General features: G+C 52.9%; 1 protein-coding gene across 5 annotated transcripts in view; it reads left to right on the top strand.

Annotated features, from left to right (window-relative positions):
- The first annotated feature begins 1,323 nt into the window (after positions 1-1,323).
- The window catches only part of LOC142388616 (NACHT, LRR and PYD domains-containing protein 12-like), an 83,917-nt gene continuing 68,711 nt past the window's right edge, over positions 1,324-16,529 (top strand). For 2 of the 5 annotated variants that reach the window (XM_075474080.1, XM_075474090.1), the window contains exon 1: positions 1,330-1,673. In XM_075474080.1, coding sequence (XP_075330195.1) covers positions 1,477-1,673 — 197 coding nt within the window. In that variant the 5' untranslated portion in view covers positions 1,330-1,476. Of the gene's footprint in view, positions 1,674-16,529 lie in introns of all 5 variants that reach the window. The other 3 variants (XM_075474098.1, XM_075474125.1, XM_075474116.1) reach the window with 2 other exon arrangements.

The raw sequence follows: 16,529 nt of genomic DNA on the forward strand, positions 1-16,529 counted from the left end.
TTCCAGATGTTAGGAGCATCAAACTGAAACGCAGCCTCACCTTGTTTAGTCCTGATTCTGGGCACCAGCAGGAGACCCCTCCCTGAGGCAGGAGACCCCTCCCTGAGGCAGGAGACCACTCTCTGGGGCAGGAGACCCCTCCCTGAGGCAGGAGACCCCTCCCTGGGGCAGGAGACCCCTCCCTGGGGCAGGAGACCCCTCCCTGAGGCAGCAGACCCCTCCCTGAGGCAGGAGACCCCTCCCTGGGGCAGCAGACCCCTCCCTGAGGTTCTCAGAGTCCGAGTTGGTTCATATGGCTCTAACATGTCAGAGATGTACTTTGGCGCTTGACCGTGAAGAGACTTGTACACGAGCAGAGCTGTTTTAAAGTCTATTCTCTGAGCGACAGGAAGCCAGTGCAGAGACCTGAGCACTGGACTAATATGGTCGTATTTCCTGGTTCTATCAGGACTCGAGCAGCAGCGTTCTGGATGTACTGCAGCTGTCTTACAGCCCGTTTAGAGCCCAGTGAGCAGGCCGTTAAAGCAGTCTAACCTGCTGGAGACAAACGCATGGATCAGTCTCTCTAAGTCTGCTTTAGACACTATTCCTTTGATTCTGCCAATGTTTTTTAGATGGTAAAAAGCTGCTGATGTTACAGATTTAATGTGGCTGTTAAAGTTCAGGTCTGTCCAATATTACCCCGAGATTTCTAACTTGATAGTTAGGTTTTAGAGAGAGAGTCTCAAGGTGACTGATAACACTTTCTCTTTGTTTCTGTGGGCCACAGACAATGATTTCAGTTTTGTCTGAGTTTAGCTGGAGGAAATTGTTTTGCATCCACACACTGATCTGTTCGATGCAGCGACTGTTTGTTTTAGAATTTAGTTTTTTAAAAGTATGTGACATATTATACGTGATACATTATACTGTATGTGTTGTGTTTGCAATGTATAATCAGTCGCTATGCTGGCCAATCATTAGAAAGCTCTGTCGTAACCCGAGCTGGGACTGACCACTCAAAGTGAAACCAAAGCAGCGAATGGAAAAACACTGGGTTAAAACTGAAAAAAACTCTGATTCACTACAAAGAGGCGATGCTTGTGCGCATGACCCGTCACAGTTCAGGCTCCATTTTGAGTGCACAGCAGCAGGTGGAAACCTGAGGTCAGAATCAGGTGAGTGTGAACAACTTTTTCTTTTATCTTTTTTAGTATTTTTGTTGGGCTTTTAATGCCTTTAATGTTAGGACAGAGACAGGAAGCAGGGGGCAGAGGGAGGGGAAAGACACGCAGCACAGGGCCGCTCGGTGCGGGAGTCGAACTGGGGCTGATGTGTTTTAATCAGGACTTCAGAGCAGCTTTGGCAGCAGTAACTCATCTGTAAATCCAAACTCCACAAAGCTGCAGACAGCTGATCAGCTGGGTCAGCACAAACTGAGTCTGACGGCTCGGAGGAAAGAAATGACGTCTCGTTTCTCTAAAAGTTCCTTCTGACATGGAACAGAAAGAAAAGCAGGAGGTTAAAGCTTGTTTCAGTTTGGCTGTGAGACCTGAACAGACGTGTTTGTCTTCATTCTTTTCTTCTCTCAGACTGACTGAAGTCCAGAAGATGGACAGAGCAGAGTCTGCAGCATCCAGCGGTCGCTCTACCAACAGGAACCCATCCAGACCTCCAGAACCATCAGACACAAAGTAAGAGAACTCTTCTTATCTGGGATATCACCATGGCAACGTATACTGGCAACCCAAACAGGGTGTGAAGCAGGTTGGAAATATTCAGGCTGACTTTAACCTTATTTTTAGGTGATCTGGCTTAACTCACCCTAACAGCGGAGATGTTGTTGAGCTGTAGTAGGATGCTGGTTATCAGCCCAGGTTTTCTGACTCTGAATATGAGCGTGTTCATGTTCATGAGGAGGTGGTATCAGCTGACCAATCAGAACCTCTAATTCTGTCAGAGTGAAAAGCAGCAGCAGCTGCTGTGAAAGCTGGAAGGAAAGAAGGCAAAAAGGAAAAAGAATGCCAGCAGGAGGAGATGTGATCTGTATATGATGGTGTATTTTATTAAGGCAAGGCAAGGCAAGGCAATTTTATTTATAGAGCACAATTCATACACAGGGCAATTCAAAGTGCTTTACAGCTACATAAAATCACAAGAAGGCAATAAAACCATTAAAAAGTAATAAAAAAAATAAAATAAAAGAAAGAAATTAAAAAAGAAAGAAATTTAAAACCCATTAAAATAATCATTAAGTAATTAAAAAGTGAAGAAATGAAGTGCAGATAAAATACTTTCAGGTGTCATAAGCACAGCTAAACAGAACTGTTTTCAGCCTGGATTTAAACATTGTCAGAGTTGAGGCCTGTCTCACATCTTCTGGAAGACTGTTCCAGATTTTAGGAGCATAAAACTGAAACGCAGCCTCACCTTGTTTAGTCCTGACTCTGGGCCCCAGCAGGAGACCCCTCCCTGGGGCAGCAGACCCCTCCCTGGGGCAGCAGACCCCTCCCTGAGGTTCTCAGAGCCCGAGTTGGTTCATATGGCTCTAACATGTCAGAGATGTACTTTGGCGCTTGACCGTGAAGAGACTTGTACACAAGCAGAGCTGTTTTAAAGTCTATTCTCTGAGCGACAGGAAGCCAGTGCAGAGACCTGAGCACTGGACTAATATGGTCGTATTTCCTGGTTCTAGTCAGGACTCGAGCAGCAGCGTTCTGGATGTACTGCAGCTGTCTTACAGCCCGTTTAGAGCCCAGTGAGCAGGCCGTTACAGCAGTCTAACCTGCTGGAGACAAACGCATGGATCAGTCTCTCTAAGTCTGCTTTAGACACTATTCCTTTGATTCTGCCAATGTTTTTTAGATGGTAAAAAGCTGCTGATGTTACTGATTTAATGTGGCTGTTAAAGTTCAGGTCTGAGTCCAATATTACCCAGAGATTTCTAACCTGATAGTTAGGTTTTAGAGAGAGAGTCTCAAGGTGACTGATAATATTAAAGCATGTGAGAAGGTTTCACACTTATTCTCTCAGACTGAATTCTGCCTGTTTTAAATGAACCAAGTAAAGAACAAACAGAAAAGAGATTGAAATAGTCAGAGGGCTTCCTGGAAATGTCTGAGTTCATTCTCTGTCTTCCAGCCTCTAAAATGCTTTTGAGTGGTTAAATGACTGCAGTTAGTTTTTAAAACCCTTTCTAAGATGTATGTGGATGTGAATATGAACATACAGACATCAGCTGATTTAGCTTCAGGAATTTGATACCCTGCACACTCATATAACGTACAGGTGTAGGAAAAGGCAGGGAAATCTGTTATATTTCAGAGATTATTCTGATTAAACGTTGGTTTTTAATCTTTAACAGTAAACAGGAACACGCTTTAGAGGAATCAATCCCTGTTTTAGGCTCAGAAACATTCACTGTGGCTGACTCGTCTCTGATAAAGATGCTACTGAGGAGTCTCTCTTTGACTCCAGTCTGCTGGACAGAGACTCACGGTGCGTTCACACCAAACGCGATGCGAATATTCGCACCGCCTTCATCGCGCGATCGTTGCCGCAGGTGTAAATTAAATTCCATCGCCTCAAACGCCTCTTTCGCGCGAGTAAAAAACGAGTGAATAGCTCAAGGGGCTATCCATGGCTGATCGCGTCCTTGTACCTGCTGTGGCAGTCCGAGATTCGTCTGAAACGCACACGCCGTCGTGTCTGGGTCAGTGACATCATCCGGTGGTGCATTCAGCTCGGATAATTTCATCGCCTTCTCCAGGAGTTGCTTCTGGATGACGGCCGCCTCGAGCGGCACCCCAGGCCCACCAGGACCCAGCCCGACGACCCGCTCGGGAGGACCGGCACCTGCAGCCGGCGTCCCGCCGAGAGATCACGGCACCGATCCTCCCGAGCAGGCCACCAAACTGGGTCCCGGCGAGCCCGAAACACCGCTGGAAGCGGCCGCCACGGGAGGATCGGTGCCGTGATCTCTCGGCGGGACGCCGGCTGCAGGCGCTCCGCAGCTGGGCCGCGGCTCCGTTTCAGCTGCGGGGCGCCTGTGGCATGGTGTCCTGCCGAGAGATCGCGGCGCCGGTCCTCCATGAGTTCCGTCTGGATGACGGCCGCCTCCAGCGGCACCCCAGGCCCACCAGGACCCAGCCCGACGACCCGCTCGGGAGGACCGGAGCCGCGATCTCTCGGCAGGACAAAAACTCGGGCTTGGGAGGAGTTCGGGGAGGCAATGGAGAACGACTTCCGGACGGTCTCGAGGAGATTCTGGTCCACCATCCGGCGGCTCAGGGGGGGGAGCGGTGCACCGTCAACACCGTGTATGGTGAGGGCGGGGCTCTGCTGACTTCAACTAGGGACGTCGTGAGTCGGTGGGGGGAATACTTCGAGGGCCTCCTCAATCCTACCGACACGCCTTCCGATGAGGAAGCAGAGTTGGGGAGCTCGGACGTGGGGCCTCCCATTTCTGGGGCTGAGGTTGCCGAGGTGGTCAAAAAACTCCTCGGGGGCCTTGCTACCGAGGAGTTTGATGAGGTCCGTCCTGAGTTCCTCAAGGCTCTGGATGTTGTGGGGCTGTCTTGGTTGACACGCCTCTGCAGTATCGCGTGGACATCGGGGGCAGTGCCTCTGGACTGGCAGATTGGGGTGGTGGTCCCCCTCTTTAAAAAGGGGGACCGGAGGGTGTGTTCCAACTATAGGGGGATCACACTCCTCAGCCTCCCTAGTAAGGTCTTTTCGGGGGTACTGGAGAGGAGGATCCGACGGATAGTCGAATCTCTGGTTCAGGAGGTGCAGTGTGGTTTTCGTCCTGGCCGTGGAACAGTGGACCAGCTCTATACCCTCCGCAGGATCCTGGAGGGAGCATGGGAGTTTGCCCAACCGGTCTACATGTGTTTAGTGGACTTGGAGAAGGCGTTCGACCGTGTCCCTCGGGGACTCTTGTGGGGGGTGCTCCGGGAGTATGGAGTGCAGGACTCCTTGATCTGGGCTGTTCGGTCTCTGTATGACCGGTGTCAGAGTTTGGTCCGCATTGCCGGCAGTAACTCGGACATGTTTCCTGTGCGGGTTGGACTCCGTCAGGGCTGCCCTGTGTCACCGATTCTGTTCATAATTTTTATGGACAGAATTTCTAGGTGCAGCCAGGGCGTTGAGGGGGTCCGGTTTGGCGACCTCAGAATCGGGTCTCTGCTTTTTGCGGACGATGTGGTTCTGTTGGCGTCGTCGGGCCGTGACCTTCAGCTCTTATTTTTATTATTATTATTATTATTATTATTATTATTATTATTATTATTATTATTAACTTTATTTGTTATAGAGGGACAGTGTACACTAATTGACATTTCACAAAGAAAATGTAAATGCACCCAATTATAGCCAAAAGGCTAGTTTCCATTGGTAGTCCCCCTGCCAGAAGGAGCATGGCAAAATTACCTATTAATTAAAAGAATAAATTACAGCAAAAATAAAACAATTACAATACATATAAAAAAAACAGACGCGTTACACATCTGTCTACAACCCACCCAAACCCAACACACACACATCCACAAAAGATACAAGAAATAATTTTTAAGATGCCTAAATTTTTTAAGTGTAAAGTTTGTGATCCTACTCACCTTTTTAACATGTTGCTTGAAAGTCAGGTTACTGTCCAAAATAATGCCTAAATATTTATATTCATTTACAATTTGAATTCTCTGCCCTGAAATGAAAACATCAGGCTCTGTATAAGATTTTTTTTGTTTTAGCAAAGAACATGGCTACAGTTTTAGAAGTGTTAAGTTTTAAATGACAATTATTCAACCAATTTGAAACATTAATCATAACTTTTGTCAGCTGTACTGCAACCTCAGAGTGGTTTTTACCTTCAATAAAAATGACAGTATCATCTGCATACATAAGGATCTCACTGCCTTGGCACACAGATGGAAGGTCATTTATATAAAGACTGAAAAGAATTGGACCCAAAATTGAGCCTTTGGGTACCCCTGTTACAAGATCTTTAAAGGAGGATCTTGTATGTTGTATTTTAACACATTGAGAGCGGTTAGTAAGATATGATTTAAACCAGTTAGATGTATACTGAGAAAAATTAAACTGAACAAATTTTGACTGAAGAATATTATGATTAACTGTATCAAACGCTTTTCGTAAATCCAGAAATACCGCCCCAACCACGCCCCCTCTGTCTATCAAAGACTTAACTCTTTCAATAAAATAAACAGTTGCCGTTTCTGTTGAGTGGTGTGCCCTAAATCCATCTTGCATCGAATGTAGGAGTTGGCTAGGATTTAGATGAAGAATTAGTTGGTCCGCCGCTAACTTTTCTATGACTTTGGACATAACAGGGAGAGTACTTATTGGTCTATAATTTGAAACTAACTGTGGGTCGTCATTCTTAAAGATGGGAACAACAACTGCAGGCTTCCAATATTGAGGGAAGCTCCCTCGACCCTGAGTCAGAGAAATATTTACAATATGCGTGATTGGTTTAATCAATGAACCTGCACACTCCCTGATCATAGCAGAGTCCATTTCATAAACATCTTTTGAAGATTCAGGTTTGAGTGAATCAATCACTTTTAAAACTTGCGCTTCAGAGACTCTTTCAAAATTAAAAATGGGTCCTGGTATTAGTTCCTTGATATCATATTGCTGGTTTAAGGAAAAACTGTTGGCAATGGGAGCTACCGAATCTACAAAATAATGATTTAATGCTTCAGCTACATCCATTGCCTCATTTGTTAGTGTGTCATTAATTCTCAGTTCGATCTGTTTTCTAGCATTGTTTTGTCCAGATAGTTTCTTTATTTGCTGCCATGTCATTTTAGAGTTTCCCTTATCATTTACTATTACCTCAAGGAAGTAATTTGCCTTGGCTTTTCTAAGTTCTTTTGTCATCTTATTCCTTATTGATGTAAATTTAAGTCTGTCAGTTGTCAATTTAGACTTCAATGATGCTTTTAGGATCTGATCTCGTTCTTTCATCATTTGAAGTATACTTTCATTTATCCACGGAAGGGAAGCCCTTTTATTTTTATTTCTAAACATTTTTGAAAATTCTTTAGCACGTTTATGCAGTTTATCCACAAAATACTGGCTAGTAAAGTCCAGATTATCTGATTTTATTAATTCATCCCATTTTATATTCTGCACATCATTTTTAAAATCTTCCTTTTTATTCTTTGGTATCTTCATATAATCCATGTTCTGTGCAGAAACAGAGCCTTTCTTTCCATTTACTTTTCTAGCCATTCGTATCAGATTATGATCAGAGAGTCCAGTTATAAAGTTATAAGATTTAATTATTCTTTCAGGTTTATTACTAAAAATTAGATCAATCTGTGTACTAGAGGAATTAGTAATTCTGGTTGCTCCGCTAATCAGACATTGCTAGGAAATCCAAATTTGATTCTTGTAAAATATGTTGTACTTGTTCACATTTAGAAAGAACACTTATATTTATGTGACCACCTAAGAGTCCTTTCGGTTTGCTACGTGAGTCCCAGATTAATTTAGAGTTGTTCACAGTTTTAAACACTTTCCATTTACGATGCTTAATTATGGCTTTATTTATGCATCGTTTAGACCTAGTTGCCCGTAGGACTTCAGTTACCACATTCCCATGATTAACGATATCCTCCCAGCGTTGAATTTATTCAGTCGTCATCCGTCCAAGATCACTCTCAAGACCACCAGTCTCGTCGTTCGCCGTCTCTTCAACGATATTGACCTCCAAGTCCAGGCTGGCAGCCGCGTCAGCCTTCACTTCCATGTTTCCCCTCCAGGAGCACCCAGGCCCCAGTAGCCAATCTTCAGAAGCACGTTAACTCCCGTCTGCTCTTCCGAGCTTGACCTCGGCCACTCTCTTCGCATCTCCCGTGGATGTTAAAACAGCAGAAATATCCGCGTTAGTTGAAATGCAAGCAAACCTGACGGAAGAGCCCCATTCCACCGAGCTTACCTGAGGGATCACTGCGGTGCTCCTGATGTTGTTTTCAGGTAAGCCTATATGGCGTCTGCTTTGCATGTTTACATATTCTCTCATTTCACATGTGGGAGATGGACCGGGGCACTGATGTATATCCCCGGACATCAGAAGGCAGATGGTAATTATAACTGCTTCAAAGCTTTGGGATTTAGATGCGGTTTTGATCGTTTTCATACCGTGACGTTTAAAGGTTATCGCTGCATGCCAACCTGGATATACAAAAGTGGACAGTAGCATAAAACTGCCATACCCAAAATGTTTGTGATTTGGGTTGCCGAGTTTACTCCGTTCCTGGGAGAAACATTCATTAGAATACGGTCCTAAATCAACAAATTTTGTTCCAGTATCTACAAACTTTGAAAGCAGACAATAAATTAATAGTGCCAGGAGTATTCCTGAGCCACCTGCACATGAACTACCTGTTGCGGCCATCTTACGATTTGGATGGGATTGAACAGAAGCCATGTTTTCTTTTTGCGGACGATGTGGTTCTGTTGGCGTCGTCAGGCCGTGACCTTCAGCTCTCACTGGAGCGGTTCGCAGCCGAGTGTGAAGCGGCTGGGATGAGAATCAGCACCTCCAAATCTGAGACCATGGTCCTCGGCCGGAAAAGGGTGGAATGCTCTCTCCGGGTCGGGAATGAGATCCTTCCCCAAGTGGAGGAGTTCAAGTATCTCGGGGTCTTGTTCCCGAGTGAGGGACGAATGGAGCAGGAGATTGACAGACGGATCGGTGCGGCGTCTGCAGTGATGCGGGCTCTGCACCGGCCCGTCGTGGTGAAGAAGGAGCTGAGCCAGAAGGCGAAGCTCTCGATTTACCGGTCAATCTATGTTCCTACCCTCACCTATGGTCACGAGCTGTGGGTAGGGACCGAAAGAACGAGATCGCGAATACAAGCGGCCAAAATGAGTTTCCTCCGCTGGGTGTCTGGGCTCTCCCTTAGACATAGGGTGAGAATCTCGGTCATCCGGGAGAGGCTCGGAGTAGAACCGCTGCTCCTCCGCATCAAGAGGAGTCAGATGAGGTGGCTCGGGCATCTGGTTAGGATGCCTCCTGGGGCATCTGGTTAGGATGCCTCCTGGGGCATCTGGTTAGGATGCCTCCTGAGGCATCTGGTTAGGAGGCCTCCTGGGGCATCCGGTTAGCATGCCTCCTGGGGCACCTGGTTAGGACGCCTCCTGGGGCATCCGGTTAGCATGCCTCCTGGGGAATCTGGTTAATTAGGCCTCCTGGGGCACCTGGTTAGGACGCCTCCTGGGGCATCTGGTTAGGACGCCTCCTGGGGCATCTGGTTAGGACGCCTCCTGGGGCATCTGGTTAGGACGCCTCCTGGGGCATCCGGTTAGGATGCCTCCTGGGGAATCTGGTTAATTAGGCCTCCTGGGGCACCTGGTTAGGACGCCTCCTGGGGCATCTGGTTAGGACGCCTCCTGGGGCATCTGGTTAGGACGCCTCCTGGGGCATCTGGTTAGGACGCCTCCTGGGGCATCTGGTTAGGACGCCTCCTGGGGCACCTGGTTAGGAGGCCTCCTGGGGCATCCGGTTAGCATGCCTCCTGGGGCACCTGGTTAGGACGCCTCCTGGGGCATCCGGTTAGCATGCCTCCTGGGGAACCTGGTTAGGACGCCTCCTGGGGCATCTGGTTGGGAGGCCTCCTGGGGCATCTGGTTAGGATGCCTCCTGAGGCATCTGGTTAGGATGCCTCCTGGGGCATCTGGTTAATTAGGCCTCCTGGGGCACCTGGTTAGGACGCCTCCTGGGGCATCTGGTTGGGACGCCTCCTGGGGCATCTGGTTAGGATGCCTCCTGGGGCATCCGGTTAGCATGCCTCCTGGGGCACCTGGTTAGGACGCCTCCTGGGGCATCTGGTTTGGAGGCCTCCTGGGGCACCTGGTTAGGACGCCTCCTGGGGCATCTGGTTAGGATGCCTCCTGGGGCATCTGGTTAGGATGCCTCCTGGGGCACCTGGTTAGGATGCCTCCTGGGGCATCTGGTTAGGATGCCTCCTGGGGCACCTGGTTAGGATGCCTCCTGGGGCACCTGGTTAGGATAACTCCTGGGGCATCTGGTTAGGATGCCTCCTGGGGCATCCGGTTAGCATGCCTCCTGGGGAACCTGGTTAGGAGGCCTCCTGGGGCATCTGGTTAGGATGCCTCCTGGGGCACCTGGTTAGGATGCCTCCTGGGGCACCTGGTTAGGATGCCTCCTGGGGCACCTGGTTAGGATGCCTCCTGGGGCACCTGGTTAGGATAACTCCTGGGGCATCTGGTTAGGATGCCTCCTGGGGCATCCGGTTAGCATGCCTCCTGGGGAACCTGGTTAGGACGCCTCCTGGGGCATCTGGTTAGGATGCCTCCTGGGGCATCTGGTTAATTAGGCCTCCTGGGGCACCTGGTTAGGACGCCTCCTGGGGCATCTGGTTAGGACGCCTCCTGGGGCATCTGGTTAGGACGCCTCCTGGGGCATCTGGTTAGGATGCCTCCTGGGGCATCCGGTTAGCATGCCTCCTGGGGCACCTGGTTAGGACGCCTCCTGGGGCATCTGGTTAGGACGCCTCCTGGGGCATCTGGTTAGGACGCCTCCTGGGGCATCTGGTTAGGATGCCTCCTGGGGCATCCGGTTAGCATGCCTCCTGGGGCACCTGGTTAGGACGCCTCCTGGGGCATCTGGTTAGGACGCCTCCTGGGGCATCTGGTTAGGACGCCTCCTGGGGCATCTGGTTAGGATGCCTCCTGGGGCATCCGGTTAGCATGCCTCCTGGGGCACCTGGTTAGGACGCCTCCTGGGGCATCTGGTTTGGAGGCCTCCTGGGGCACCTGGTTAGGATGCCTCCTGGGGCACCTGGTTGGGATGCCTCCTGGGGCATCTGGTTAGGATGCCTCCTGGGGCACCTGGTTAGGATGCCTCCTGGGGCACCTGGTTAGGATAACTCCTGGGGCATCTGGTTAGGATGCCTCCTGGGGCATCTGGTTAGGATGCCTCCTGTGGCATCTGGTTAGGATGCCTCCTGGGGCACCTGGTTGGGATGCCTCCTGGGGCATCTGGTTAGGATGCCTCCTGGGGCACCTGGTTAGGATGCCTCCTGGGGCACCTGGTTAGGATGCCTCCTGGGGCACCTGGTTGGGATGCCTCCTGGGGAATCTGGTTAGGATGCCTCCTGGGGCATCCGGTTGGGAGGCCTCTTGGGGCATCTGGTTAGGATAACTCCTGGGGCATCTGGTTAGGATGCCTCCTGGGGCATCTGGTTAGGATGCCTCCTGTGGCATCTGGTTAGGATGCCTCCTGGGGCACCTGGTTGGGATGCCTCCTGGGGCATCTGGTTAGGATGCCTCCTGGGGCACCTGGTTAGGATGCCTCCTGGGGCACCTGGTTAGGATGCCTCCTGGGGCACCTGGTTGGGATGCCTCCTGGGGCATCTGGTTAGGATGCCTCCTGGGGCACCTGGTTAGGATGCCTCCTGGGGCACCTGGTTAGGATAACTCCTGGGGCATCTGGTTAGGATGCCTCCTGGGGCATCTGGTTAGGATGCCTCCTGGGGCATCTGGTTAGGATGCCTCCTGGGGCACCTGGTTGGGATGCCTCCTGGGGCATCTGGTTAGGATGCCTCCTGGGGCACCTGGTTAGGAGGCCTCCTGGGGCACCTGGTTAGGATGCCTCCTGGGGCACCTGGTTGGGAGGCCTCCTGAGGCATCTGGTTAGGATGCCTCCTGGGGCATCTGGTTAATTAGGCCTCCTGGGGCACCTGGTTAGGACGCCTCCTGGGGCATCTGGTTAGGACGCCTCCTGGGGCATCTGGTTAGGACGCCTCCTGGGGCATCTGGTTAGGATGCCTCCTGGGGCATCCGGTTAGCATGCCTCCTGGGGCACCTGGTTAGGACGCCTCCTGGGGCATCTGGTTTGGAGGCCTCCTGGGGCACCTGGTTAGGATGCCTCCTGGGGCACCTGGTTGGGATGCCTCCTGGGGCATCTGGTTAGGATGCCTCCTGGGGCACCTGGTTAGGATGCCTCCTGGGGCACCTGGTTAGGATAACTCCTGGGGCATCTGGTTAGGATGCCTCCTGGGGCATCTGGTTAGGATGCCTCCTGTGGCATCTGGTTAGGATGCCTCCTGGGGCACCTGGTTGGGATGCCTCCTGGGGCATCTGGTTAGGATGCCTCCTGGGGCACCTGGTTAGGATGCCTCCTGGGGCACCTGGTTAGGATGCCTCCTGGGGCACCTGGTTGGGATGCCTCCTGGGGAATCTGGTTAGGATGCCTCCTGGGGCATCCGGTTGGGAGGCCTCTTGGGGCATCTGGTTAGGATAACTCCTGGGGCATCTGGTTAGGATGCCTCCTGGGGCATCTGGTTAGGATGCCTCCTGTGGCATCTGGTTAGGATGCCTCCTGGGGCACCTGGTTGGGATGCCTCCTGGGGCATCTGGTTAGGATGCCTCCTGGGGCACCTGGTTAGGATGCCTCCTGGGGCACCTGGTTAGGAGGCCTCCTGGGGCATCCGGTTAGGACGCCTCCTGGGGCATCTGGTTAGGACGCCTCCTGGGGCATCTGGTTAGGACGCCTCCTGGGGCACCTGGTTAGGAGGCCTCCTGGGGCATCCGGTTAGCATGCCTCCTGGGGCACCTGGTTAGGACGCCTCCTGGGGCATCCGGTTAGCATGCCTCCTGGGGAACCTGGTTAGGACGCCTCCTGGGGCATCTGGTTGGGAGGCCTCCTGGGGCATCTGGTTAGGATGCCTCCTGAGGCATCTGGTTAGGATGCCTCCTGGGGCATCTGGTTAATTAGGCCTCCTGGGGCACCTGGTTAGGACGCCTCCTGGGGCATCTGGTTGGGACGCCTCCTGGGGCATCTGGTTAGGATGCCTCCTGGGGCATCCGGTTAGCATGCCTCCTGGGGAACCTGGTTGGGATGCCTCCTGGGGCACCTGGTTAGGACGCCTCCTGGGGCATCCGGTTAGCATGCCTCCTGGGGAACCTGGTTGGGATGCCTCCTGGGGCATCTGGTTAGGATGCCTCCTGGGGCACCTGGTTAGGAGGCCTCCTGGGGCACCTGGTTAGGATGCCTCCTGGGGCATCTGGTTAGGATGCCTCCTGGGGCATCTGGTTAATTAGGCCTCCTGGGGCACCTGGTTAGGACGCCTCCTGGGGCATCTGGTTAATTAGGCCTCCTGGGGCACCTGGTTAGGACGCCTCCTGGGGCATCTGGTTAGGACGCCTCCTGGGGCATCTGGTTAGGACGCCTCCTGGGGCATCTGGTTAATTAGGCCTCCTGGGGCACCTGGTTAGGACGCCTCCTGGGGCATCTGGTTAATTAGGCCTCCTGGGGCACCTGGTTAGGACGCCTCCTGGGGCATCTGGTTAATTAGGCCTCCTGGGGCACCTGGTTGGGATGCCTCCTGGGGCATCTGGTTAGGATGCCTCCTGGGGCACCTGGTTAGGAGGCCTCCTGGGGCACCTGGTTAGGATGCCTCCTGGGGCACCTGGTTGGGAGGCCTCCTGAGGCATCTGGTTAGGATGCCTCCTGGGGCATCTGGTTAATTAGGCCTCCTGGGGCACCTGGTTAGGACGCCTCCTGGGGCATCTGGTTAGGACGCCTCCTGGGGCATCTGGTTAGGACGCCTCCTGGGGCATCTGGTTAGGATGCCTCCTGGGGCATCCGGTTAGCATGCCTCCTGGGGCACCTGGTTAGGACGCCTCCTGGGGCATCTGGTTTGGAGGCCTCCTGGGGCACCTGGTTAGGATGCCTCCTGGGGCACCTGGTTGGGATGCCTCCTGGGGCATCTGGTTAGGATGCCTCCTGGGGCACCTGGTTAGGATGCCTCCTGGGGCACCTGGTTAGGATAACTCCTGGGGCATCTGGTTAGGATGCCTCCTGGGGCATCTGGTTAGGATGCCTCCTGTGGCATCTGGTTAGGATGCCTCCTGGGGCACCTGGTTGGGATGCCTCCTGGGGCATCTGGTTAGGATGCCTCCTGGGGCACCTGGTTAGGATGCCTCCTGGGGCACCTGGTTAGGATGCCTCCTGGGGCACCTGGTTGGGATGCCTCCTGGGGAATCTGGTTAGGATGCCTCCTGGGGCATCCGGTTGGGAGGCCTCTTGGGGCATCTGGTTAGGATAACTCCTGGGGCATCTGGTTAGGATGCCTCCTGGGGCATCTGGTTAGGATGCCTCCTGTGGCATCTGGTTAGGATGCCTCCTGGGGCACCTGGTTGGGATGCCTCCTGGGGCATCTGGTTAGGATGCCTCCTGGGGCACCTGGTTAGGATGCCTCCTGGGGCACCTGGTTAGGATGCCTCCTGGGGCACCTGGTTGGGATGCCTCCTGGGGCATCTGGTTAGGATGCCTCCTGGGGCACCTGGTTAGGATGCCTCCTGGGGCACCTGGTTAGGATAACTCCTGGGGCATCTGGTTAGGATGCCTCCTGGGGCATCTGGTTAGGATGCCTCCTGTGGCATCTGGTTAGGATGCCTCCTGGGGCACCTGGTTGGGATGCCTCCTGGGGCATCTGGTTAGGATGCCTCCTGGGGCACCTGGTTAGGAGGCCTCCTGGGGCACCTGGTTAGGATGCCTCCTGGGGCACCTGGTTAGGATAACTCCTGGGGCATCTGGTTAGGATGCCTCCTGGGGCATCTGGTTAGGACGCCTCCTGGGGCATCTGGTTAGGATGCCTCCTGGGGCATCCGGTTAGCATGCCTCCTGGGGCACCTGGTTAGGACGCCTCCTGGGGCATCCGGTTAGCATGCCTCCTGGGGAACCTGGTTAGGACGCCTCCTGGGGCATCTGGTTGGGAGGCCTCCTGGGGCATCTGGTTAGGATGCCTCCTGAGGCATCTGGTTAGGATGCCTCCTGGGGCATCTGGTTAATTAGGCCTCCTGGGGCACCTGGTTAGGACGCCTCCTGGGGCATCTGGTTGGGACGCCTCCTGGGGCATCTGGTTAGGATGCCTCCTGGGGCATCCGGTTAGCATGCCTCCTGGGGCACCTGGTTAGGACGCCTCCTGGGGCATCTGGTTTGGAGGCCTCCTGGGGCACCTGGTTAGGACGCCTCCTGGGGCATCTGGTTAGGATGCCTCCTGGGGCATCTGGTTAGGATGCCTCCTGGGGCACCTGGTTAGGATGCCTCCTGGGGCATCTGGTTAGGATGCCTCCTGGGGCACCTGGTTAGGATGCCTCCTGGGGCACCTGGTTAGGATAACTCCTGGGGCATCCGGTTAGCATGCCTCCTGGGGAACCTGGTTAGGAGGCCTCCTGGGGCATCTGGTTAGGATGCCTCCTGGGGCACCTGGTTAGGATGCCTCCTGGGGCACCTGGTTAGGATGCCTCCTGGGGCACCTGGTTAGGATGCCTCCTGGGGCATCTGGTTAGGAGGCCTCCTGGGGCATCTGGTTAGGATGCCTCCTGGGGCACCTGGTTAGGATAACTCCTGGGGCATCTGGTTAGGATGCCTCCTGGGGCATCTGGTTAGGACGCCTCCTGGGGAATCTGGTTAGGATGCCTCCTGGGGCATCCGGTTGGGAGGCCTCTTGGGGCATCTGGTTAGGATGCCTCCTGGGGCACCTGGTTAGGAGGCCTCCTGGGGCATCTGGTTAGGAGGCCTCCTGGGGCACCTGGTTAGGAGGCCTCCTGGGGCATCTGGTTAGGAGGCCTCCTGGGGCATCTGGTTAGGAGGCCTCCTGGGGCACCTGGTTAGGAGGCCTCCTGGGGCACCTGGTTAGGATGCCTCCTGGGGCATCCGGTTGGGAGGCCTCTTGGGGCATCTGGTTAGGATGCCTCCTGGGGCACCTGGTTGGGATGCCTCCTGGGGCACCTGGTTGGGATGCCTCCTGGGGCACCTGGTTGGGATGCCTCCTGGGGCACCTGGTTGGGATGCCTCCTGGGGCACCTGGTTGGGATGCCTCCTGGGGCACCTGGTTGGGACGCCTCCTGGGGCATCTGGTTAGGATGCCTCCTGGGGCACCTGGTTAGGACGCCTTCGGGGCATCTGGTTAGGATGCCTCCTGGGGCACCTGGTTAGGAGGCCTCCTGGGGCATCTGGTTAGGATGCCTCCTGGGGCACCTGGTTAGGAGGCCTCCTGGGGCATCTGGTTGGGACGCCCTCTGGAGCATCTGGTTAGGATGCCTCCTGGGACACCTGGTTAGGATGCCTCCTGGGGCATCTGGTTAGGAGGCGAACTATCCCTTTAAAGCTATAATGTGTAATATTTCACGGACAATGAATGTCTCCATGTCGCTCCGCCATTTTAAAACTACGGGATTTGTAGAAGGACATGTCATCAGCTTCGCATTTTCCGTTTCCAATGTGTAAACGGAAAATGCGAAGCTGATGACATGTCCTTCTACAAATCCCGTAGTTTAAAAATGGCGGAGAAACATGGCGACATCCATTGGGGTGTAACACTCTTATGTACATTCGCATGCTGAATATAAAGAATATAAGAACACTGCACTTTTGTGATGGAGGTAATTAATAACGATTGAGGTAATACTTGTGAATGATAAGACTCAAATTTGTTAATAGACAACATGAAATATTACACATTATGGCTTTAACACAAAGTTAAATGAAT

The sequence above is a fragment of the Odontesthes bonariensis genome, chromosome 2 (assembly GCF_027942865.1).
Source record: "Odontesthes bonariensis isolate fOdoBon6 chromosome 2, fOdoBon6.hap1, whole genome shotgun sequence".
NCBI classification, from domain to species: Eukaryota; Metazoa; Chordata; class Actinopteri; order Atheriniformes; family Atherinopsidae; genus Odontesthes; species Odontesthes bonariensis.